We start from the raw sequence: 23,466 nt of genomic DNA, 5'->3' as shown, positions 1-23,466 counted from the left end.
CCACTTGCTACATTACGTAACCCCCAGACGATGCAGCAGCGGGGGCGGCGGCGGTGGCAGCGGGAACGGCGGCTACGGCAGTAACAAGGTGGAGCCCGGTTTTCTCCGCCATCGACTCAGCGACAGCTACGCCGCGGCGTCCACATCCACCTCCGGCACCTCCGCAGCCTTCTTTTCCCGCGCCGACCGCACTGCATCCACCACCGCTACTGCCGCCGCCGCAACAACAGCAGCCGCTGCAACGCCGCCGCAGGTCCACACTCATCACCATCACCATCACACATACTCGCGTTCCGCTGACCTGCAGCAGCACGCTGGGGGCCCGCTCGGGCAGCACTCGGGCAGCCGACAACCTGCGGTGGTGTCCACCAGCACCACCGCCACCACCAGCACCGCCACGACAGCAACTGGCGCAACCGCCGGATCAGCTCCAACAGTGCGGAAGTCCGTTTCCAATGCGGAGTTGTACTCCGCTGGGGCCGGCAACGGCAGCGGCAACCGCGGTGGCGGCGGCAGCGGCCGCAGTAGCCGGGGAGGCAGCGGCGGCGGCGGCGGCGGCGGTTACTCCGGGGAGGAAGGTGCTCCGGGATGTCTGACCCGGGGTCTCTCGGCGTCGTACCACGCCGGCATGGACTTACAGGATCCCGTGCAGCAGCAGCCTCAGGAGTACGGCCTGGCGGGGGGCAGAGGCAGCAGCCAACCTTCCTCGCTGTCCGGACAGCAGCGGCCGCTGGCGGCGGCGGCGGCCGCGACACCACCGTTACCGCCACCGCCGCCGGATCCCCGCTATCGCCGCAGCGGCGGCGACGGTGACGGCGGCAGCGGTTCTGAGCGCACAGGCTTCTGCTCTCAGGTGCAGCTGAACGAGGAGGGCTCCGAGACCCGGAGGGCCCTCGGGCGCGGCGTCAGTAGCGGGGTGCATCGGCGGTCGTGCAGCTCGGATGCGGCGGCGGCGCCGGCTGCGAAGCCCACCCACAGCGGTGGCGCCACAGGCAGCGGCACAGGCAGCGGCAGCGGCGGGGCGTCGTTCTCGCTGGCCTGGTTCGATTTTGACTTTGGCGGCGGGTTAATGCTGCCGTGGCAGAGACCGGGGCCGGAACCGCTGCCGCTGTCGCCGCCGCAACCGCCGCCGCCGCCGCAGCAGCAGCAGCAGCAGGTGGACCTCCTGGATGGATCACCCGACCAACACCCGCATCACCACCATCATAATCATCATTATAGTCATCACGACTCGTACCAGCAAACAACATTTCATGAGCACCTCGCACACCACAACCAGGACTACCAGCACCAGCACCAACAGGGGGATGTTCGTGTCCAACACCAACACCAACAGTCTCTGCCGCCACCCCCGCTGCCGCCGCAGTCACAGCACCAGCAACAAGAGTTGAAGCCTTCGCCGCTTCTTACGTCGGCCGCGGCAGGAAGTGGCGGCGGCAGTGGCAGCGGTTGTTGTTGGTTTCGCGCCAGCGTGGCGGCATTTGAGATGGTTTCGGAGCCCCTGGGGTTCGGACTGACGGCCGAATATGTGGTGTACAAGATCCGGGTTGCGGATGTGGACAGTGGAGAGGAGTGGACGGTGGCCAGGAGGTTTCGGAGCTTCGAGGCCATGGCAGTCAAACTGGCTGCAGCGATGCCAAGGTAGGGTAGGGTACAGGAGTAGGGTAGGGTAGGGTAGGATTGTACAGCGGCGACAGGCGGCATGGGCGGGAGATATATATAGCCGCCGGCCGTTGTACAAATTAAACACACAAAACGCGGACATACTGACATACAAACGTACATCATTGCCGTGGAGGTGTGGGTCCCAGGCGTTCACGCAAACCTTCTTCCTTCTTATCGGTCATGTCCTTAACCCCGAACCGCTTCGTTCGTACGTGCCGTACATGGCTTGCTGTCGTACCGGCACGCGGCCGGGTAGGTACGCGCACTTGGTCCGGGCGCTGCCGCCCAAGCGGCTGTTCGTGCACACTGCTGACGTGGCCTTCATCAACAGCCGCCGCGCCGATCTGGACGCCTACCTTCAACAGCTGCTCGGGGTGCGGGAGCTGGCGGAGTGCCCCGTGCTGCGGGTGGGTGGGTGGGTCGCAATGGGCTTCAGAAGGTGCCACACTGGGCAGGGGGGAAGATGAGAAATGACGAACCACGGGCGAATGAAACAGATTTATCTTCTGGTTGCTTTTTTCAAATTAATAAAATAAAAAAAGCAAGAGTATGATACGTACCAGAGATAGACGGATAGTCCAGGAGAAGAAGGCAAAAGCTGAATCTGGGACATTTATTGGCCACAGGCGACGTGGCCATAGCTGGGTTGCGAGACGAGTTACTTACTAGCTGCCCAAAGTTTTAAGAAATGCAGAAGGCTAAAAAGCGGGAAAAATTACCTAGCCGGCGAGATGAAAGGAAAGTCGTAAAAAAGAAAGCAGCAAAGCAAAGGAAAGTGTTGAAATGAAGGCGGCGAAGACGAAAAGGTATATCGAACAGTGTTACGGCACTGCTGCAAAATAATCGGGAAATCTACGACGAAGTGTAAGGGCCAATGCCCGGGTAGGGGGGGCCCGTATGGGGTTTGTAGGGGAGGGAGATAAGCGGGTGGGTTCGGGTGGGGTGGGGTGGGAAGTCATGTGTTTTTGACGTTAGGTGAGTGGGAGTCAGCTGTCGACGACGTCCTCGCAGCCTCGTAGCCGTCGTAGCGCCACCCACATTCAGTCAAGCATTCATTAATCCGGCCAGCCAAGTATTAACACGTCCGTCCGTCCCAATCCGTTCAAACACACCGCTGCCGCCCTCAGGAGTTCCTGCTTCCGAACCCGTCGCCCGCTCACACCGCCGCTAGCAATGCCCTAGACGGCAGCGCCATTGGCGCGACAACGGCGCCTTCGCTGGCCGCGTCATTAGCCGGACTGCTGGGGCCGCCGCTGTCGCACACTGCCGCTGCCGTCGCTTCCGCCTCCGCTGGCCGTAACCTCCTGGAACGGGTGGCTCTGGATTTGAGGGGGCTGCGGAAGGGACCCAACAGCCGCCGCCGCCGCTCCGCCGAGCAGCGCGTGGCACCGCTGGCGGCCTTTGGCGGCGGAGGCGGAGGCGGAGGCGGCATCCGCCCTTTTGCATGGCTCGGCCGCCGCGACGACAACACCGCCACGGCTGCCGCTGCAGCGGCAGCGGCAGCGGCGGAGGCGGCGGCGCCGCCACCACCACAGTCGTCGATGCCTGTTGGGATTGGTGTTCCCGGGAGTGGCGGCGCTGAGGCCGCAGCAGTGGCGGCAGCAGGGCTGAGCTCCTGGTCTGAAGAGTACGACGATCTGCTGGATGAGGAGGAGGAGGACGATCTGACCACGCTGCCACCCGCCGACGTCCCTGCGGTGGCGGCGGCGCCGCCGCCGCCGGCGGCGGCGGTAACGTCACAGGGCTCTGGGGGAGGTGTAGGGTTCCGGTTTGGTCTACAGAACTGGGGCACTGGCGGCGGGGGAGGCAGTGGCGGCAGCTCCTTCAGCTTTCCGTCCGTCAGGGCGCGGTTTCGCCATAAGGCCCACCAGCAGCCGCAACCGGGATGTCCTGACGGGAGCAGCAAGACGTCCGCCTCCTTGTCCGCCGTCACCGCGACGGTGACGGCCACGGCGACGGCGCCATCACTGACGGCTGAGTCGTCGCCGTGCCCCAGCGGCGCGTCCTGGCACGCCGGCGCCGCCAACGGCGGCCTCAGTAGCGTTGGCGGTAAGTTAAGGGCCCAGGGCGCCGCCACCACCGCTGCAGGTCCACCACCCCCCAGTGCTACTGCGCCGTCCCGTGATGCCCAAGCCCAACCTTTACCGCTGACGCCGGTGACCTCCGAAGCACCTGCTACAGCCGCCGCCAGCGGAGCAGCGTCGGAGGTACCTGGCCGAGCCGCTTCTGCGTTGCACCCGCCGTCGAGACCGGGGGGTGTGGCGGGTGTGACGATCGCGGACGCTGGCGGCGCCGGCAGCCCTGCGGCCCTACACCGAAGCCCTGTTCCCGAAGCCGCAACGGTCACGACAGTGCCGCTGCCGTTGCCGTTGCGTCCTAGCATTGACACTGCGCTGGCCACCCATCGATCACCCGGAACGAGCTCAACTTTCCGGGCAGTGACAGCAGCAACCAGTGGTGTTGGTGGAGGTGCGAGGTGGCACTCGCAGGCTGCGGTTTCCAAGGAGTGTACGACACGAACACAAGCGGCCTCCGCTACCACCGCCGCCGCCGCCGCGTCCAGCACCAGTGCGGCGAAGGTCTTCAGTGCACCGAGCAGCCCGATTGCGCCCACACATCTGCCGCCGCCGCGGCCGGCGCCGGCGCGGCCGCCCTCGCCGCCGCTGGGCGGCGGCGACGGCGGCGACGTCTCGTCCGCCACCGCCGCGGCCGCCGCCATCGGAGTGGGGAAAGACGTAGCGACGGCCTCGGCTTCTGGCGTCAGCGCTCCACTGTACGAGTTGATTGACGTGCTATTCGGCCTGCAGGGTCAGGGCTTCTTCCGGCGGCAGGTGTGAACGGGACTGGGCACGGGGAGGGGGATGGGTAGCGCTTTGCAGAGGTTCACTTGTTAGCGCTATGACGGAGGGACCTTGCAGTGTACACACCTCGCCAGATCACACCTCGCCACCGTCACCTTCACCACCACTGTGCATCCATGGACAGCCATGACGCGGCCACGCTACCAGAGCAATGTTAGGCCCTCTGGAACCCCTAAAACCCCCACCGCGGCGGCATCCCCCTGCACGCACCTCCGCTGCCGCCGCCGCCGCCGCCCCCACGAGGTCGGCATCCTCGTCCTCGTCCTCGTCCTGGGACACTCGTTGCCCTTATGGGGCTGTCCTGCCTCGCCCTTATTCTCCTCCACCGCGTACACTGCTCCTCCTCCACTCCCTGTTCCCACTTTCGCTAAGTACGCGGTTTCGGTTTCATCATTGGCATCTGCGGATTTATTTAATCCTCCACCGGGTTCTCACCCTTACCCTGCCCCATCACCCCCCTACCCCCACCCCCACCCCCACTCCCCCAGGTGATTTCCGTGACCCGCCAGGGGCTGTCCCTGTTCGCGGGTGGCGCCATCGACAGCTGGATCACCACTCGCCTGAGGGACCTCACTTCGGAGCACCACCTGGCCCGGCTGCTGCTGCTGCTGCACGGAACCCTGTTTCCGGGGGGCGCATGGTACTCGTTTGGGCAGCAGCAACAACAACAGCAGCAGCAGCAGCAACATCAACAACAGGATAGGAGCCAGTACCCACAGCCGCCGCCCCAGCCTAATCGCGAAGTGGCCAGCGCCAGCCGCGGTTCTGCTCGAGGTGGTGATGGTAGCGGTGGTGGTGGCGGCGGAAGTCCTCCTTTCGCCGCTGGCGGCGGCAGGTCTGCTGTAGCGACGGCCGCAGCATCGGGCAGGGGCGCTGGGCAGCCGATGCCGACGCCGTCATCATCATCACCAGCGGCGGAGGCGGCGGAGGCGGAGGCGGGTTCCTCGCCTGGGCCCACCCTCCTGCCTTCGTCAACATCTCCATCTCCATCTCCTCCCCCGCCTCCTCCTCCTCCTCCGCCTGCTGCCGCCGCTGTCCCCCGCTGGCAGCCCAATCCGCCCATTCACGCAGACACCTACCTGGACTCCTCCTCGCAGCCGCCTGATGCCCAACAGCTGGCTGACCGGGTGGGTTGCAGTGGCAGCGGGAGTGGCTGGGTCGTAGTGGGAGTGGGTTTAGGGTTTTATACGTCCTCCCAGGGCGCTTCCCTCTCCCGGGCGCCATTTCCGTCCGGGGGAATGTCACGAGGCGGTTTGCCTGTTTCTCTTCTCTCCTACAACCTTCCCCCCTTCCTCTCTCCCTTCCGCGCCCCACCCCGCCCGATGGCAAGTTCATTCTGCCGGGAACCTCTCCCCACCCTGCACTAGCTCGCACCACCTCCCTCCTTTCGTTCGCAGGTCCGAGCCCGGTTGTTCTCCCGCCCGCCCACCATGCTCATCAACGTGGTGGGCGCCCGTACATACTCCCGCGCGCTGAGTGACGTATGGGGCATGACGCAGAGCCGTACATTCGTATTGCAGCTGGCGTACTCACTGCTCACGACGCTGCTGATACGGCTGTTCCCGGAGCTGACGCAGCAGCTGCAGCACCTGCAGCTCAAGGGAGGGGGAGTAGCGAGGGCAGGTGCGGGTGCGGCGACGGCGGCGGCTGGCGGGGGTGGGGGTGGTGGCGGCGGGGCCAGGCATGCAGGAGGCGGCAGCGGGGCCGTAGGGGCAGGGGGGAGCGGCGGCATTGCTGCTGCTGCTGCGGCTGGGCGGGAGAGGAAGAGGGAGGGGCAGCTGGTGATTTGACGTGTGAAGTGGCGGGGCCAGGTAGCGGTTGTGTTGGTGTTGGGGGGGGGGCCCTTGGGGGCGCGTGTGTGAAAAGGATATAACGGTTGGTTGTTGGGTTGAGAACGCGAATGCGGAGTTGAAAAGGGCAGAGGGGGGGCTGTGCACTGGTCCTACCTGAGCAGGTGAGGAAAGGCAAGAGTCTGGATGGAGCCGCAAGCTCGCTTTGTGTGGGAGGGGGCAGCAAGAGTGCAAGGAGCAAGTGAGTGGTGGTGGGGGTTTTCGTGTGTGTGGATATCGGGGGATTGGCTCATGTGGGTGATGGGCGGGGGTGCTAGGGATGTGGACGGCAGCCTCAGCGGGAGGCTGCGAGAAGACTGGCGGAGGCGGCGGAGGGTCATGCCGGGGATGAGGAGCAGCAGCTGGACATCGGACGCCAGGCACAGACTCCCCACCCCAAATCCCCCGGACCCAGCTAGGGGGCTATGTGGTACAGCTGCGCTGAAGTCTATTCCGACGGAAGGGCTCGTGGGTGGGAGCGGAGAGGTTGCATTACGGGGAGGTGCGACAGCCATGTGTTGCAGCGGAGAGATCAGAGGAGGAGAGGGTGGGGGAGGGTGACGAGGGGAGGGTTTGGAGACGGCGGCGGGGTGGGGAAACGGACGGGTGAGGGAGTTTTGGGTCAGTTACGGAGGTTTTTCAGTTGGTACGATATCAATGGGTGGTTGTGTGGCCGTCTGGTGGTTATATTCTAGCTTACAGTGGAGTGAATTCGAGGTGACTCTCGAAATCCCCCCTGCCTAGGCCTTCTTGGAACTGAGGTGATGGCGGTGGTGGCGGTCCGTTCGGAATGTGTTAGGGGGGCACCTTTGCTTGATGGAGGGAAGGAGGGTGGCTTCTGCGCTTCGGAATTGCTGGGACGGCTTTCATTGTTGATAGGCGTGTTGGCCTGCACGTGTGGACGAGTGCACGGATTGAAGTCAAGAGGACTTTTTGATTTTCTTTTGTGGCATGCCCGACGGTCCTTGAAGACCCTTGCACACCTGGGCTGCCAACATATGTCAATCTTTGTATGTACGGTTATATGACCTCTGGCACTGCAGGAAGTGCGGTTGAGTGTGAGGATAAAACGCTTTCGTCCCTCCACTCCGTTTTGCTGTACATCGCCTCTTGTCGTGTTGTTTTCGTTATTAATTGCTGTTGTGCTTTGGCAGTGCTTGTCAATATGATGAATGGGAAGAGCTACTGCTGTTCGGCTGCTACTGCTGTTGCTGATGCGGTGGCCGTGCCGCGGTCTGATGGCTGGCGACGGTCAGAGAGGGAAGGAGTGGACGCGCCGTGCTTATACGCATGTATGTCTAATACTTAGTATACGTGGTATTGTACTACGAGGCTTTGCTGTATGCCGTTATGTCAATCGCCGCCCGCGTTTCGCTGACGAAGCCAACCATACAGTTGTTGTTATCGATTGTGTTATCGTTCATGTTGCGCTGCTCAGGGGCTTTGGTTCGGTGCAGGGGGGTATCGGTGTTATGGATGGCTTAGGAGGAGGGGCAAAGTCGGTCCGGCGAGAGGCCGGGAGGGGGGAGGAGAGAGCGTTTGAACCAAGTGAGTGTATCCTGGACAAGGACTGTATGTGCGGGGGAGGGTTGTGTTGCCAAAGCGATGGCCAGGATTCTGGGTTGCTGGGGCGCTTGGTGTGTAGAGTGGATGATGATGTGGTGTGGTAATATGGCTGAGTTGACAGCTCTTTTGCTGATACTGCATTGTATTCAGGACGCCACGTTTAGCTGCCGTACCACATCTGACCAGGAGGCGTGAAGCGCGTCAACCACAGCAATCACGGCTAGGGTCACCAAGGATTGCTGCCGCTTTTGTTGTTTTCTGTTGTGGGGACGATTAACACTCGAATACGGTCAAAGCAGTGTATGGAAACGGAACCTCTTTACAGTGTTTTGCAGGTAGTTGGGAGAGGTGCCCGATGTGCACGAGTCGCAGGGGTTGGCAGAGGTGGTGAAGTTATGGCGTTGGTTTTCGCTCAACTAATGAATCCCGCAGCACGTCGCCTAGACAACCTGGAGCAGACGTTCGGATGAGATGTGGGGTTTGCATCCAAAGTAACCCGCATTTACCCTCACCCCCAAATATCAGCATTGTTCCACCTTGTTCACTTCAAATGGGCAAGCGATTGCGAACAAGGAGCGCCAGCAAAGCGCGCACATCAACACACACACACACATCAAGCATCAGCGCAAATCCATATGAGTAGTGCACTGAAATAGTCGTGTCGTGCATGCACGTATGCGAAATGCTGAAGTGGTGGTGACGGTGGTCGTGGTAATGTGATGGCGGTGGTGGTGGTGGGTGCCGTCAACACGCCGCAACTATCCCCCTAAGGTCATACGGTCCATCACAGGAACTCACGTACGCCGTACAGCTCGTGTCCAACACGCCAAGTGACAGCAAGGCGTAATGCATGCTCAATCACCATCCATGGAGCGAAATCATCACACTGGTATAATTCGTTATATAGATCTTCAGTAATATGGTATCATTAGCAGGCAGCAGGGGGGGGGGGCCCGGAGCGCCCCGCGAGCCACAGCGTCAGCGCTGCAGGTATTCATCTGCATGGGCGCCCCCGTCATGTAGGGCTCATATGTAGGGCCCCTCCCCATCCAACGGGACGGCGCATACACAAAGACAAACTCATCCATTTTCCACTTTCTATCATTCAAATACGATGGGTCGCTTGCTCCGTCACACACAACTGGACTCAGACGGGCCGGTAGATTCTGCACAGAATGTACACAGAAAGACCCGGGCCTCGCAAGGTAATCCCTGAAATAAACAATGTGCCGTGTCGCCGTGTGGCCTGTATCGGTCGGGTACGATGCGTGTCAAAATGTGCAATATGGATGTTCACCGGGTATACTAACGAATCCACCAGAGAGTTACCCGGTTAACCACAGCTCTCAGGCAGATCCCCCCACTCAGATGACACACGGCACCCAGCCATAGGAACGCATCCGTCGCAGTCTTACCACCACCGTCACACATCCACCATCATCACAACCACCAATGGGCACGGGTCTATAGGGTCCCCCGTTAGGGTGACATCCTTTTTTCACGCTGCTGATGCCGCTGCCCGTGCCGTTACCACCAACATACCGGCTGTGCGTCCGGGCAGTTGTGGCGGGAGCAGCAGCAGCAGCAACGCCCAATCCATTTCCCACACCTCCCTGCCATCCTCTTCTCCACGTCGCACATCGCAAGTAACGTCAATCGTTGTGTTCCCGCACACGCACCCCACGACAACAGAGCGATTCGGAAGCCCAGTAGGGGAAATGCATGTGTGCAAAATGCGAGACAGTAACACGCAAGGCTGTATCATGGCCGTAGGAATGAAACGGAGATGGTATATATCAACCGCCGATGCCGGGGGGGAGGGGAGGGCTTCACACGGTAGACAACTGCTGAGTGAAGCTCTTGAGCCAGGCGCTGTGCTGCTGCAACAGCGAGCGCGCCAGGTCAACGTTATTTCCGCTGCTGCCGCCGCCACTGCTGCCGCCAGCACCTCCCATCGCGCCCGAAGGCGGCGGCGACACGCCGCGCCCCGGGGAGCCCTGACGATTGAGACCGGGGATGCGGCCGGCGGCGGCGGGGCTAGGGACGCCCGTAGCGGTACCCACTGTCGCGCTGGGGCCGTTACCGCCGCCACCGGCACTAGTACTACTGCCCGTAGCCGCTGCCCCTGACGGCGCGGTCTTGGTGGAAAGGGCCTGCAGCTGCTCCCGCATTCGATGAAGCTGATGAGGCGGCCGGCGGGAGACAGTACCAGGGAAAGGGAGTTCAGTTAGGAGGAGAAGGAAGCGGATATGGAAAACCTAAGCCCAGAAAGGGACAGCCCCCTAACCGTCATCCCACCCTGCCTGCATTCACACACGGGGATACGAACACACCCACACACGCGCGCGCCTACCTTCTCTTTCGCGGGCTGAGTTGCCCGTGTGCCAAACTGCCAGTTCCTACCCAAGGTTCATTATTTAAGAACACACATGCACACACCTGTTTGCTGTCCTCATTCAGGCGGTGCACCTGCTCCTCCAGGCCCGCTTTGGCGCTCTGCAGCACCGCCAGCCGCTCCTCGTTCCCCGGACCCGGACTGGACATGACGGCACGCAGGTCCTCCTAAGGGGCAAAAGGGGGGAAGGAGAGGCGAGGGCGGCCGACGGGGTTTTTAGGACAAACGGACAACAATAGCGGGTGCGGGTTGGTGAGCCCGGGAGGCCGGGGGGCTGCGGGGTAGAATGTTGACGAGACGAGACGGGACGAGAAGACATGGGACGGGACAGGACACACGACCACGTGGTGTGAAGTGGGCTGCTTATGGTTGAATGATTACTAGGGTCAGCATCTTAGCAAAATGAACAAGATGCAAGCATACAAATCCGCCTGCCGACCTCTCGGTGTGTGTGAGGGGTGTTGAATTGGGAGGTGGCCCCCCATCTTGTGGACGGTGTAGGACGTGATTATATCAACTTGCGAGCTGACCAGGAACTAAGTTGAGGCGCCGTTGATCCGCTAGATTTCGTTGGATGCTGGTGGTGAGTTGCTGAACCCAAGTAATACATTCTGAAGTCGGATGGGGTGAATGGATTAGGGTGCCCCTCTCGCAGGGGAGCGCAGGGAAGGGAAAGGGGGCCGCTGGTGAAGCTATACCAACCTGTAACAACATACATACAACACGTGGACTGCAGAACAGAAAGCCCGAGACGCGAGAACGCATCAATGGGCGCAGGGTGGAGTACCCGTTTCCCCCAGGGGTGTGGTTGAGGGTGAAAATGGTAAAAGGATGAGAATGAGCCGGCCTCGATCTGTGAGTCGAAAGGGCTCGCAGCGGCTCCGGAGCAGTCTCAGTCGTCACCTGCGTCATCCCGCCTCTGCCGGGGCACACGCTTCACTACGCCTACCTGCCCCCGTGCTCGCCGTACAGGCACTCACCTTCCAGTCGTTCCTCGCCGCCTGCAGGATGGTGGAGCGCTCCTTCAAGTAGGCCTTCTGGAGCTTCAGGTACACCCACGCCTGCGAAGTGTGAGGTGTGAGGTGCGAGATGCGAGGTGGTGCGCAGCGGGGAAGTCATCAGGCTGTTGCGGGGTGTTCACCGCGTTGGAAAGGAATGCGCGGCCCCACACGCGTACCAGTCCACCAGTGAACTGGTGGCCATTTTTACGAGGTTGAATATTTTTTCCTATTAATCAGAAGAAACTAATATGACTCCCGGGACGCACAATCAGTTTATATTCCCGTCCGTCGGGCTTATAGCCTCTCTCAAAAGATATAGCTTTTTTGGGTTGTACTTGGGGAGCCCCCTGCTCGCGCGCGTCCTCAAGGCCCCCCACTCACCCTAGACAGCACCGGGTCCTCAGCAGCGGCTGGTGGGAGCACCGCAGTGTTCCAGTCAATAGGCTGAGGCGGCAACTGCCCCGGCTGCAAGAAGCTGGCGTGGCGGGTCCGCTGCGGCGAGGTGGAGCCGCCAGGTGGCTGCTTGCTGGCCTGGGAGGCGACTGGGGTAGCGAGGGGAGGGGCCAAGACACGGGAGGCGCATTGGTGGTTGTGTGTGTGCGCATGCGTGTGTGTTTGGGCAAGGGGGAGAGAAACACACACGTCGTAGGTCGGGTGGGCGCGGTCTCACGCATGATGGAATGGGAGTCGGAGTGATAAGAGGTATTCACACAAACACAGGCAGACAAGGCAGGCAGGCAGGAGGGTAATGACGTTAATATTAAACCTCCACAGGGAATGTGAGGAGGGTCCTTAACAGTGCTAAGCAGCAGGTCTGTCGAGAGGAAAAGGTCTTTTTCGTTTCCATGTACGCAAGTGTACGTGGTCACCTTTTTCAATACCAACAGGTGTTCATGAAATTCCCCCAGAGGCGGGTCGATATTATTATTGGACGACCCACCGGCTGGCTTCCCAACCGACCGACCGACGGGGGGGTTCACGAAAACCATTAATCCTAGGCTACAAGGCACTGCGGTGGCCGCTACTGCTGCCGACGCGTACTCCGTCCCGCTCTCCCTATTCCCTTCACATACGAGACCGCGACGACACGACATCGCCGACTCCCGGCTGCTTTACTCCTTCGCACCGGGCCCGCCGACTCCCAGGACCCGAGGAGTACCGTCCATGCGCTCTCCCGCGTCTTCATCCTTTGCCACTCCCCAATACGTCGTTGATTTATTGATTAAAACTCCCTCCCCTTTCCTCCGTTCTGTGTCCGTTCCCTCTCCAATCTTACGCGGTAGCAGCAGCTGCAGGCTCCGGTGCAGGTTCTCCGCCAGACTGACGAGCTCAGGCAGGTTGGCATTAGCGCTTTGAGCCGCCACAGCCGCGCTCTGCGCCGCCATCGCCGCCGCGTACTGTGCTGCCGCCAGGTCGGCAGGCGATGCACCCGACATCCCGTACTGCAGCTGCAGCCCGTACAGCCCTGCCGCCGCCGTCCCTGGCAACGGCGCGGAATGTTGCTGCGACGCAAGTTGCGAGTCTGACGGCAGGACAAGGGCCGGCGGAATGTGGTGGCTTGGCATCTTGGCGTACGGGGGAGCGCCTGAGTAGACGGAGCCGCCTCCGCCTCCGCCGCCCAAGGCACCTTGCTGCAATGATCCAGGCAGCTTGGGGCTGAGCGCCGGCATGGGCCCAGCCCAGATGGAAGTGGAGGCACGGAGATCATCGCCGAGGGTGGTAATGGAGGCGCCGACAGGCAGGGTGCCACGTGACAGGGCGGTGGAGGCGGTCAGGTTGGCCGGCGGCGGCAGCAGCTGTGGAGAAGTGGTGGTGCCATTGGGTGCGGCCCCGTCGGAGAGCAAACCGACGAGGGTGCCCTGCGGCTCGTCAGCGGTGCCGCGGCCGGTTTGCGGTACGGCCGTTGTGCTGTGCGAAGACGCCAACGATGGCGACTGCTGTTGCTGCAGCAGCCGGTGGCGGTAGACCTCACGCTCGGAGGCGACCTGCCGGTGAGATTTAGGTGAGATTTAGGGAACAAGGCAGGTCAGGGGAATTGGAGGGCATCATAAAAAAGGAAAGACAGAGGAAAGAGAGGAAGTGCCCGCGTGCCCGCGTGACAATAAGGGTACATGCCCTTTACAGCACCTTAAGGAACTCTGGTATCTCTTTTTCTCTCCCTCCCTCTTCTGCTTCTTCTTCCCCCTTCCCCCCCTACCATCCCCTGTATTTCCCCCACCTTCCCCTCCTGCTCTGGTCCTGTCCAGCATCCCCACTCCTCCCCTTTTTCCCACCTGCGCCTCCACATCCGCTCGCATGGTCGCCATGCGTGACGCCAGAAATGTACGGCGCTCTAGCTCCACCGCATCCTCCACATTGCGTTGCATCTGACTGCGCTTCAGCTGCAACAAGTCCTTGCCTAAACAGGAGGAGACAACAGCAGCATAGGAAGGTACGCAGCAGCAGCAGGCAGCAGTAGTTTCGGAGCAGCGGCAGACATGAAGCAGCATATCATCCTCATGAAAAAGGAAGCATGCCAAGGCAAAGCCGCGTGAAGCATTCCCGCCTTTCCTATAGTCCATCTATCCGTTCATTCGTCCATCAGAGCACATCCACCCACCCCCATCCAACCATCCACTGTTCATCTGCCCACGAGTACAACCCCAAGCCCAACGGCCCCAAAAGGGAAAAAAACTCCTTACTCTGGTCCGCCACCGCCGCAAACATGGAGTCCGTGTCCGCCAACTCCTTCTGCCGCCGCAGGAGCTGCGTCGCCACGGACTCCAGCGCCGTGGAGCGTTCCGCCAGCTCGTTCCTCACGGAGCGCAACTCCGCCTGACAGGCCAGCAGCTGCGATCGCATGTCGTCGAGCTCGGCGGAGCGAGACGCCACGTCCGCCTCCAACTGGATGCGCTGGGTCTGAGGGAGGTGGTGGTAGTTGTGTGTTTGAATGAATGAGGAAGGGAAGGAGGGGGGAGGACGCGACCGGTGGAAGGACGGGGTACGAGGGAAGGAGGTGTAGGACAGGAACAACTGGGGCTCCTTCCCGGATATGTCCACTTTCCAGTGCGCTGCGGCGCCATTCCGCTCCCCCCCCCACAACCCTCACAGCCACAGCTATTACCTTGAGGGCGCTGCACTGCGCTTCAGTCCGGGTGAGCTCCGCTGAGGCGGTGGCCAACTGACCACGGGCCGCATCCAGTGCACCGCGAGCGGCCTGGGCAGGATAGAGAGAGAGACCGGGGTGGTGGTGGAGAGGGCCCATCTTCTGAGAAAACGACAAGCGAAAAGCGAGGGGAAATGGGTGGGAGACAGAGGGGCCGCAAGCTTGGGAGGACAGCTGAGCAAGCAAAAAGCCTATATAGCCCTCCCGTGTCCACGCTTCCCCGTCATCCTTCTCCAGTCCCTTTCCCGTTCCCCATATCGCTACACACCTCGAGCTGTTTCTGCAGGCCCTCATACTCCAGGGTCGCCGCACTCTTGAGCTGCTCCACCACTTGGATTTCCTGTACGAGAAGTACAGCGTGATCAAACAAGCGCGCGACATTAAAGGAGGAAAGATGGTAAGGGTAAGGATGCATCACTACAAATCATGGTGTAATCAGGTAGTTTCGTCGCCATGGAGGACATCAGTGCGAGCTATCCCAGAGGCCAGGTGTGTCACATAGACACACGACGCAATCGACCTGAGCGGGGCCCCGCAAATGAGGGGGAACCGCAAATGAGGGGGAACCGCAAATGAGGGGGAACCGCAAATGAGGGGGAACCGCAAATGAGGGGGAACCGCAAATGAGGGGGAACCGCAAATGAGGGGGAACCGCAAATGAGGGGGAACCGCAAATGAGGGGGAACCGCAAATGAGGGGGAACCGCAAATGAGGGGGAACCGCAAATGAGGGGGAACCGCAAATGAGGGGGGAACCGCAAATGAGGGGGGAACCGCAAATGAGGGGGGAACCGCAAATGAGGGGGGAACCGCAAATGAGGGGGGAACCGCAAATGAGGGGGGAACCGCAAGGCAAAAGGAGGCGTTTGGGCACCGCGGACCCGGCATGCGAGGTGAGGGTGGGAAGGAGCATGGATATGTGGGCACGCTAGGGGGGCACATCGCGCGGAGCAACGCAAACCAGCCAGAGAACTCCCATTCGCGTGGGGACTGGGAAGGCCATCTCCGGCTGAAGGCCTCAGAGACTAGGCACAGAACCTGATAGGCATAGAGGCAGGCGCCGACGGGTCGTCCGAGTAGCCAGAGGCGCAGGCGCGGGTAGGAACACCTCTCACCTTGGACTGCAGGGCGGTACGGGACGTAGACAGCTCCATGACAACTTCCTGCAATGTCCGCGAGCCGGGTGGACGTGAAAAGCTGGGTCTGGGGTGAAGGATTAAGTGTAGGGCCCTCCAAGCCGCTGGTTTGTTGGTGCCAAAGTCGCCTGCCGCTGCTTGCACCTTTGCACGGTCCCTGCTACACGGGACCGCTTAGCAGCCCCTCAACCGTACCCTCCCCCCTCAACCACACCCTCACACAGGCATCTCTCCGCGCGGTGGATACTCCATGCAGCGTCCACGCATTTACACCCTAGCCCCGTAACCCCTTCCCCACGTCCACTCGTACCTTACCGTACGACCGTGCTTTCTCCCACGGGACTCCCCCACCCCTGCTGCTCGCCCTTCCTCAACCCCTGGTGGCTTGTGAGACCCAAGGAGTCCCTTCTCTCCCAATACCCTGGCCCACCTCCCCACCTGCCCTTCTCCTCCACAACGTTCCCGCCCACCCCGGTTCCCCAGCGGCGCTCTCACCTTGAGCTCTGCCTGCTTTGTCGCCAGCTGCTTGTTTAGCGCCGCCAGGTCATCCTCCTTGTCCCGTAGATCAGAAGTGAGACGGCTGAGGGTCGCCTGAGTGGAGGCCACCTGCGCAGTGAGCTGCTCCGACTCCGCGCGGAGGGTCTGCTCGGGAGTTGCGAAGGAGAGGAAGGGGCGGGTTGCATGCAAGGGGCAACAAATCAACTGTCGAGTTCGAAAAATAATGGGACATGAGTGGGGGTGTCAGTAGTGGGAAAAGAGAAGTTCGGCAGGTCCGAGGGCGCCGCTCTCACGTGCGGCGACACGACCTCACCACTTCCCTCACAGTTGCCCTCCCCCAACTCCACAGACGTCCCAACTGACACACACGTCGCGGACCGGCATGGGGTACTGTTTTTAGTGGCGAAGCTTTGATAAGCGCGCACGCGTACTAAACCCGAGACACGAATGCTTGCTGCTAGGACGAACGACTCAGCGTACGCAGCTACGCCTTGACACTCACACGGATGCGGATCTGTTGCTCCTGGTACTCCGAGTCCGCCGAGGCCCGCTTCGCCTCCGCCAGGGCGAGCTGGGGCAAAAGAGGAGAAGAGGATAAGGAAACGGGGTCATACCGGACAAGATCAGATCAGGGTCAGCGTCAGGAAGAAGGGAGATTTAAGGCCGGAGGCAGGACAGCGCGACGAGGAGAAGACGTGGGGAATGAGGCGGCGGCCTGGGCGGGGGACAACACGATGAGACGAAAAAACGGAGGCGGCGAAATGACGTGCACAAGTCGTCGTCAGCAGCGGTTCCAACTCCGCATGGCACGCAGCGCAGCGCATACCAGCAACCTGTACTGCGCAGCGCCACATAAGATTTGAGGCAAGGGGTCCCACTCCCCCTACTATCCTCATAATCTCGTTTTTCGGGTGATGGCTCGTGAGGCTTTCTAAGCTGGGCAGGGGCTTCCTTGACGCCTGATAACCCCTTCCTCACCTGCTCCTTGGCCACCTCCAGCTGCGCAGTCTTGTCGCGCAGCTCCGCCGCCTTCCCCGCAGCGCTGCTGGCCAGTGCGGTGAACTCGCCCTCCTTGGCCAGCAGCTGCGCATTCACCTCCGACAGCTCAGCGCGCTTGCCCCGGAGCTCCATCTCCGCAGCGGCCAGGGCGACCGTATGCGTGTTGGCGGACTGTTCGGCGGCGCGGCGGGCGCGGCATGGGCACCGATATGAATGAAGGGGAGGGAGACAAATGACGTACGTGGAAAGCAAAAGGGCGGGAAGGAGGGTACAGCTACGCACGTCGGCCGGCGGAGTTGTCGCACTCGAGGCGACCGCGACTTTCGAACGACGTAAAATCGAGAAATTGTTCATATATTGTGTTTTTGTTCCTATTATGTCCCGTTTGATAAGGGAAAGGTCGGTTGTGTTCCTCGTTAACAAGGGGAAGGGTCCGATGGGGTTACGGGGAAGTTAGGACGCAGGGGAGGTTAGGGCGTCGGCGCCTCCCTTTCCCTTACCATGAAACAGACTGGCGTAACCCTTCCTTCAGAGGCCACCCTTCCTTCACACGTCGGTTAAGGTCTCAAGAACCGGCTCAGGTTTATGAAACAACGACCTAGCACACATACATGGCCGCGCGTATGTTTCCCGTGGCTTAATGCTAAGCACAAAAACGATGATCGATTCACACGCATGCATGCACAGCAACACCATGCATGCATGCCGCCACCTCGCCCTCCACGCACCAGCTCCCGCTGGTTGTCCTCCACGATCCGCTTCTGCTCCCGAGTGCGGGCCTCGAAGTCCACAAGCTCAGCTTTCTTGGAAGCCAGCTGCGAGAGGGTCACAGCAGGAGAACGACGGAGGGACAGCGGGGGCGCAAGTTCTTGAGAGGAGGATTAAGATGAGGCAAAATCCGTGGGAGGACAACGCGGAACGAGTCCTGCCTCTCTCTTTTTTCCTTTTACATAATCCTGGCCCCTTTTCGTTCTCTCCTCCTCAGTCAGCAGGAGAACGACGCCAAAAGGACACACCATCGACACACATCGACCGGACGCTCGTAACCCCGCTGCCCTCACCGGGGGGAGGAGGAGTCTCCCGCAGTGTTGGTCTTTGGGCGCCGGAAAGGCCGGCAGTTGACCGTTTTCTCCTAGCATATGAAATACCGTCCATGGCCCCCGAGGCTTTCACGGATATACCCCCCACTACACACATGTGCGGAAGTTGTAACTTGTATAACTCCCCCACATCGCACATCAAGGTCCCACTTCCCGCCTCCTAAAAGGTACACGCACATGAAAATATGGGTCGCGGATTAAAAAAGGTCGACCCAGAAAAAGCATCGTGCTCTCGAGTACCATACTGCACATCTTTCCAGGACGCACGCACCAACCCAACACCATGTAGGCCAAGTCCGATTCCGACTCCACTCCTTGTGCCGGTGTGTTCCCCCTGTGATGTTCCTTCCTGAACCCACTCCCAAGATCCCGTCGAAATCAGGGCAGCAGGCCACAGGTGCTGCTCCGACCCACCTCCCTCTCCAGCCTGCTTAGCTCAAGCGATTTCTCCGACAGTTGCTCCTGGCGTTTTGGTCCAGGCGATTATTAGTGAGCCGGCGGCAAATAAGAGGAGGGCAAAAAATGGGGCCGCAGAACTGTTGAAGGGAGCTGCAACAACAGGGACGGTCCATTGGTCCATGAGGTGATCGCGACGCGAAACCCTAAGCGGCAACACAAACCAATCTTGGGCATCCTGAGTGACATGTTACGCATAGACCTGGTCATCGTCGGAAAGCCCCGGTACAACCACCGGTGCCCCACGGTGCAACACGACACGATGCGACATGCAGCGCACGGCCGTGGGAAGCTTCGCCAAATCGCTGCTCACCGTACTCATCAGCATGGCCCTTCTACCCCAGGATCACCCCATTTTCTCCCCTGCTGCCCCTGGATTTCGGCAGTTGACCCTTCGTTGTTTTGCATTTGGTTACCACCTCCTGAAGCACCCCCTGATCCCCGGCCTTACCTGCAGCTTAGCCATGCCCTGGGCACGGAGCCGCTCACGCTCCGTAACCAGCTCCGCATCCACCTGTGGACAAACAGCCGGAAAAAAATACATTCCTTCATTAACAGGACCAGAATGGGTTCAGGACCAGAGCGCCACGAGGGAATCATTTCCAGGAATGTTAGTAGTAGTACTAGTAGCAGTGGTATAGTATAGTACATATTTCAACTGGCGACGTTTTTCGACGTGTTGAGAGGATGATCCTCCTAAGCGCGCGGTCCTGCAAGAGCAGCCGGCTGTGCTGTAGCCTTCACTGCACACGCGTTGTCGACATGCAACGCGAAGCAGCCGGCTGTTTCGACTTGCAGACTCGACGGCCAAGTTGCACTGCACTGCACGCACATGTCCCGCGCGTGCAAAGCCCCCAAGAACAGCTTTGAGGTTGTTGTGCAACAAGACTACAAGGGCGGGCTACCATCAGCTATCAAGAAACCTTGCCGCACGGGGACCCCCATCTCCCACATCCTCCCAGGCATAAGGCCCCCTACTGCAAAGCATCCTTTTACATCGCCCACCCCTCCTCCAGTTCTTCCACTTCTGGAGGCGAGCCCTTTCTCAGCCGCCGCAGTAGCCACCAAACCCAGGCACTGGTATCTATCTCCCTAGCCTCTCGGCAACCATCTCACCACCTCGCTTCTGGGCCATCGCCCAAGCTAGCCACTGCCCCTAGGAACACACAGTTTAAGGCCCACCCAGTTTCCCAGTCCAGTCCATCCAGACGGCGGCAGCAGCCCAGCCCAGCCCACCCCAACATGGCATCCCAGATGCTCGGCATTTCCATACAGCAATGAGCTATACACCACACGGCTACGCAACAGGCTACTGCGGTGTTCATGCCCACAGCTCTCGCGCCACCACCACTGCACCCCTCGCATTTGTCCCTTGCCTGCTTCTGCAGCTGCGCCTTGGCGTCCTCGTACTGCCGGCTGAGGGCCTCCTGCAGCTGGCCCAGCCGCTCTTCCTCCCGCCGCCGCATCTCCGCCTCGCTCGCTGCCGTACGCCGCATCAGCTCGTCCTCATCACGGTGGTGCAGCCCATGCGGGTCCTCCGCCTCGCGGTTGTATCCGCCGCCGCCTCCCGAGCCACCGACGCCCCCGGCGGCTGTGCCGCCTCCTGCTCCCCCAGCAGGCCGCTGCTCCAGCTCTGGCAGCGTCCGCGGCGCTGACGCCTGACGCTGCACCTGCAGCACCGGCTGTGGCTGCTGTTGCTGGACGGGGCTTACTGCGCGCAAGGCTGGCCCCGACGCGGTCGGCTCACGCTGCGTTGTTGCAGGTTGTGGGTCCTCGTTGTCGTGGTCTGAAGGGTAGCGCCGATGGTGCGTCAACACCAACGGCGAAGACGCGTCGCCGCCGGCGCCGTCTCGGCTGCTGTTCAGGCCGCTGCCGCCACCAGTGGCAACGACCCCGCCGGCAGCAGCCGCGGCTGGACCCCTGGGCGGAATCAGCTTGGCCGAGGCCGTCGGCGTCAGCTCGGTACTGACGCGGCCGCCGGGGGGCCCCACCTCCTCCGGCACGCCCTCCTCGATCTCGTCCTCGTCCACCAGGTCAAAGTCCGCAAACTCGTCGTCGTACTTCTTGCTGCGGCGCAGGGACGACATGCCCGCCGACGTCCCCCGGCTGCCGGCGGAGGCGTTCTGCGCCCCCAGAGGCGCCACAAAGCCAAAAGCACCCTGACTCGAGCGTGATGCCGCTCCTGCCGCTGGTGCTGCACCCACGCCCGGACCCGTGCCGTCGCCTGGGTTCGTGCCACCCGTGCGCGAGGCGCCCATGGCAGGCAGATCCGGCGTTGGCGGCTCGCCGCTGGTGGTCATGCGCAAGGGCCCTGTCCCGCTGGAGGAAACCTTCGCTCCTGGCTGCTGCGTGCTGGTAGTAGCTGTGGTCGCGACCTTGCTGCCACTGGCACCGCGGCCGCCCTCATCCGGCAACTCCAGCTCATTGACGGCAGCTGTCAGGGAGCTGCTGGAAAAAACGTAGCAGAGGGCATTTAGCAAATCATTCACGGAAAAGAAGGTACACTCGCGGAAGAAAAAGGGAAGTGCGCCGAAACACGGCGCCGAACTTACCTAGGCCGGAACATCGTCCTCTTTTTCGTGTGTGCTTCCCATCTACACAGTCCCTGCCCTTGTGATGCGGGTGGCCTTTGGCATGCACGTCCAAGAGGCCCAAGGACCTCAGCAGGGCCGTCAGCGCCGGGCTGCCCAGTCGCACCAATGCGGTTCATGGCGCGATGAGGAACCCTGACGTGCCATGCTGCCATAGATTGCACCTTTCCGTATATCCTATGGACCCAAACCCACGACACCCATCACATGCTTGTCGTACCGCTCCGCGTTTTCGTACCTGACACTGGACGAGAAGCTCTTCAAGGAGGATTCCTCCAGTTGATCATCCTTCTTTACGGTTCTGTCCTTCTGCTCATCCTGCTGGACAGCTGTCTTGGCCTTATCAGCCTCTGCTGCGCCACCAGGCGTGGCGCCCCAACTAATGCGCGGCGCAACCCCAGTCCCTTTGCTGTCCCCGCCGCTGCCCTTACTGCCCAGCTTAACGCCATGGCTGCTGCCGCCACCGCTGCTGCTGCTATTCGAGGCGTCACCGCCGTTCAAATCGCCCTGCGGCAATTGCAAGAACACGTAGGCCGGCGTGATCGGTGGTGGTTTTTCCCCCGCTAACCGCCAAACCATTAGGCAGCTGTCAGGTAGAATCAACGCAATGCACCACCAGGTCCGCAAACGTGTCGCCTCGCCGAGGCGTCTGTACATGTGGGCAATCGGAAGTTGTACATCGGCGAGCTTACCTGCTGCTCGTAACCGGAGCTTTCAAGTATGTAGTCCTGTCGGCAGAAAGGGAAGGAAGGCAAAAGAAGAGAACTCAGTCATTTGGCAGCGGTGAACATGGGCCGGTGTGACCCGTGCACGCGAGTCATGACGTTACCCAGCATACTGTACGATAGTACTTGGTCTCATTGCCTTAATCCCGGGATAGCAGTACGCTCCCTTTGCCAGAGGGAAACAAAGCACGAGCTAGCGGCATGATCAGTTGCTGCAGCCTTCACTCACCGATGCCTTGGAGCTGCTGAGACCTAGCGGGCTAGGCACTTTGGTTTCGGCGCCAGTGCGCTTGAGGAGCCCAGTCCGCAGCTCCGACCCGAAGGACTGTCTGGTTTTGGTGGCAAGCTTGGCCTTTTCATCTTGGTACACCTTTCTGCGATTGGGGAATGCACGCCCCAGCGTGCAGCGGATGAGCCGTGGCCTTGCAAAGCCTGGAAGTGAAAAGGTCGACGGAACGGCCCTCTGCCGAAACACTGCCCCGGTATGATGCATAATACTGAGGTAACTGCGCGCGCCACCCCATGGCTGACTGTTTGCTCCGCGCGCCCCGATGGACGTGACGCCAGCCTGTGGATTGGGCTGTATCTCAAACCTGGTGGCACCACACATGCAACTCACCGATAGTGTTCATCACAGGGGTGGTCCCAAATGCTTTCCCCCGTATTGAAATTGAAATAGTAAATGTCTCCAGTGGGAGTTTTGCATGGCTTCCACCCGTCCGGAAGAGGAGACTTCAAGCCTTCGCGTGCAATCCAAAATAATTCCTGCAACAGCAACGGAAGCGGCCCAAAGAAATTTGCCCTGTTGGTTTCATGGGTCGGGCAACGCACTAACTCCGACTGCGCTTGACGATCACACCTTTTCTGTCTCGGTGTCAATCCCAAGCCACTGAGCATACTCGACAATTTCTGCGGGCGAAGACGGGAATTATCTGCGCCATGCTGCAACATTGGTCCCGCAACTTTGAAAACAAGACAGCAGTACTAACCTTGCTCAGTAGGCTCATAGTTTTCATCTATCTCCTCCTCGAGAACAACTTGGCCATCGGGCATAACCTCCCCTCCATTCGCCATTTTTGGTTACAAGTATTCCTGGTCAAGCCGAGCAGCTACGAGTAGCGGATGCATTTGGCGCAACATTTGTTATGATAGACAACATATGAAGAGTATTCCTATATTGATGCCAGGGTCAAACTTTGACCAAGGATAGGATGGATGCAGATAGGTCCCTCGCAAAACCAAACCAAGCTCGACGCCGTAAGGATCAGCACCTATATTCCAAAGCCAATAAACTCTACGTCCTACGAACCATTCCAGCGATCAACTAGGCACGTACGAGCTTTTCCAGCCGTACAATCAGGTAAACTCACTGCCTTGCGGAGACAGTGTGTGGTGCGCCGAGCGTCGTTGTTCTCTGAGGAGGACCCGCGCGGTGGCTCAGTGCTTTAGCTACAAACGCTGATCGCCAGCTGCATTTATGGGGAGTCCGGCATCCTGTCC

General features: G+C 60.6%; 2 protein-coding genes across 2 annotated transcripts in view; one reads left to right on the top strand and one right to left on the bottom strand.

Moving 5' to 3' along the window:
* VOLCADRAFT_105651 (uncharacterized protein) overlaps nt 1–8,768 on the top strand; it is a gene marked incomplete at both ends in the record, with an annotated part of 33,133 nt that extends 24,365 nt beyond the window's left edge. Inside the window, 11 exons of the mRNA XM_002952696.1 lie at nt 308–436; nt 799–1,156; nt 1,367–1,641; nt 1,922–2,072; nt 2,793–3,714; nt 3,754–4,496; nt 5,015–5,166; nt 5,362–5,653; nt 5,924–6,149; nt 6,481–6,557; nt 8,712–8,768. Of these exons, the coding sequence (XP_002952742.1) occupies nt 308–436; nt 799–1,156; nt 1,367–1,641; nt 1,922–2,072; nt 2,793–3,714; nt 3,754–4,496; nt 5,015–5,166; nt 5,362–5,653; nt 5,924–6,149; nt 6,481–6,557; nt 8,712–8,768 (3,382 nt within the window). The remainder of the gene's footprint in view (nt 1–307; nt 437–798; nt 1,157–1,366; nt 1,642–1,921; nt 2,073–2,792; nt 3,715–3,753; nt 4,497–5,014; nt 5,167–5,361; nt 5,654–5,923; nt 6,150–6,480; nt 6,558–8,711) is intronic.
* A 982-nt stretch (nt 8,769–9,750) lies between these two features.
* On the bottom strand, nt 9,751–23,040 carry ssa17 (uncharacterized protein; the record flags this gene model as incomplete). The annotated part of the gene is made up of 23 exons (XM_002952616.1): nt 9,751–10,101; nt 10,361–10,483; nt 11,297–11,377; nt 11,699–11,859; nt 12,444–13,302; nt 13,591–13,715; nt 13,999–14,215; nt 14,406–14,513; nt 14,731–14,802; nt 15,577–15,624; nt 16,093–16,239; nt 16,598–16,666; nt 17,074–17,265; nt 17,823–17,909; nt 18,609–18,656; nt 19,102–19,164; nt 19,982–21,095; nt 21,480–21,748; nt 21,934–21,969; nt 22,196–22,340; nt 22,586–22,731; nt 22,826–22,875; nt 22,956–23,040. 23 exons carry the CDS (start codon nt 23,038–23,040, stop codon nt 9,751–9,753), a joined length of 4,596 nt encoding a protein of 1,531 aa, XP_002952662.1.
* Between the last annotated feature and the right edge of the window lie 426 nt (nt 23,041–23,466).

Source organism: Volvox carteri (genome assembly GCF_000143455.1).
Source record: "Volvox carteri f. nagariensis unplaced genomic scaffold VOLCAscaffold_31, whole genome shotgun sequence".
In the NCBI taxonomy this organism is placed as follows: domain Eukaryota; kingdom Viridiplantae; phylum Chlorophyta; class Chlorophyceae; order Chlamydomonadales; family Volvocaceae; genus Volvox; species Volvox carteri.
Note: the sequence above shows the minus strand (reverse complement) of the source record. Positions and strands in the feature narration are given on the sequence as shown.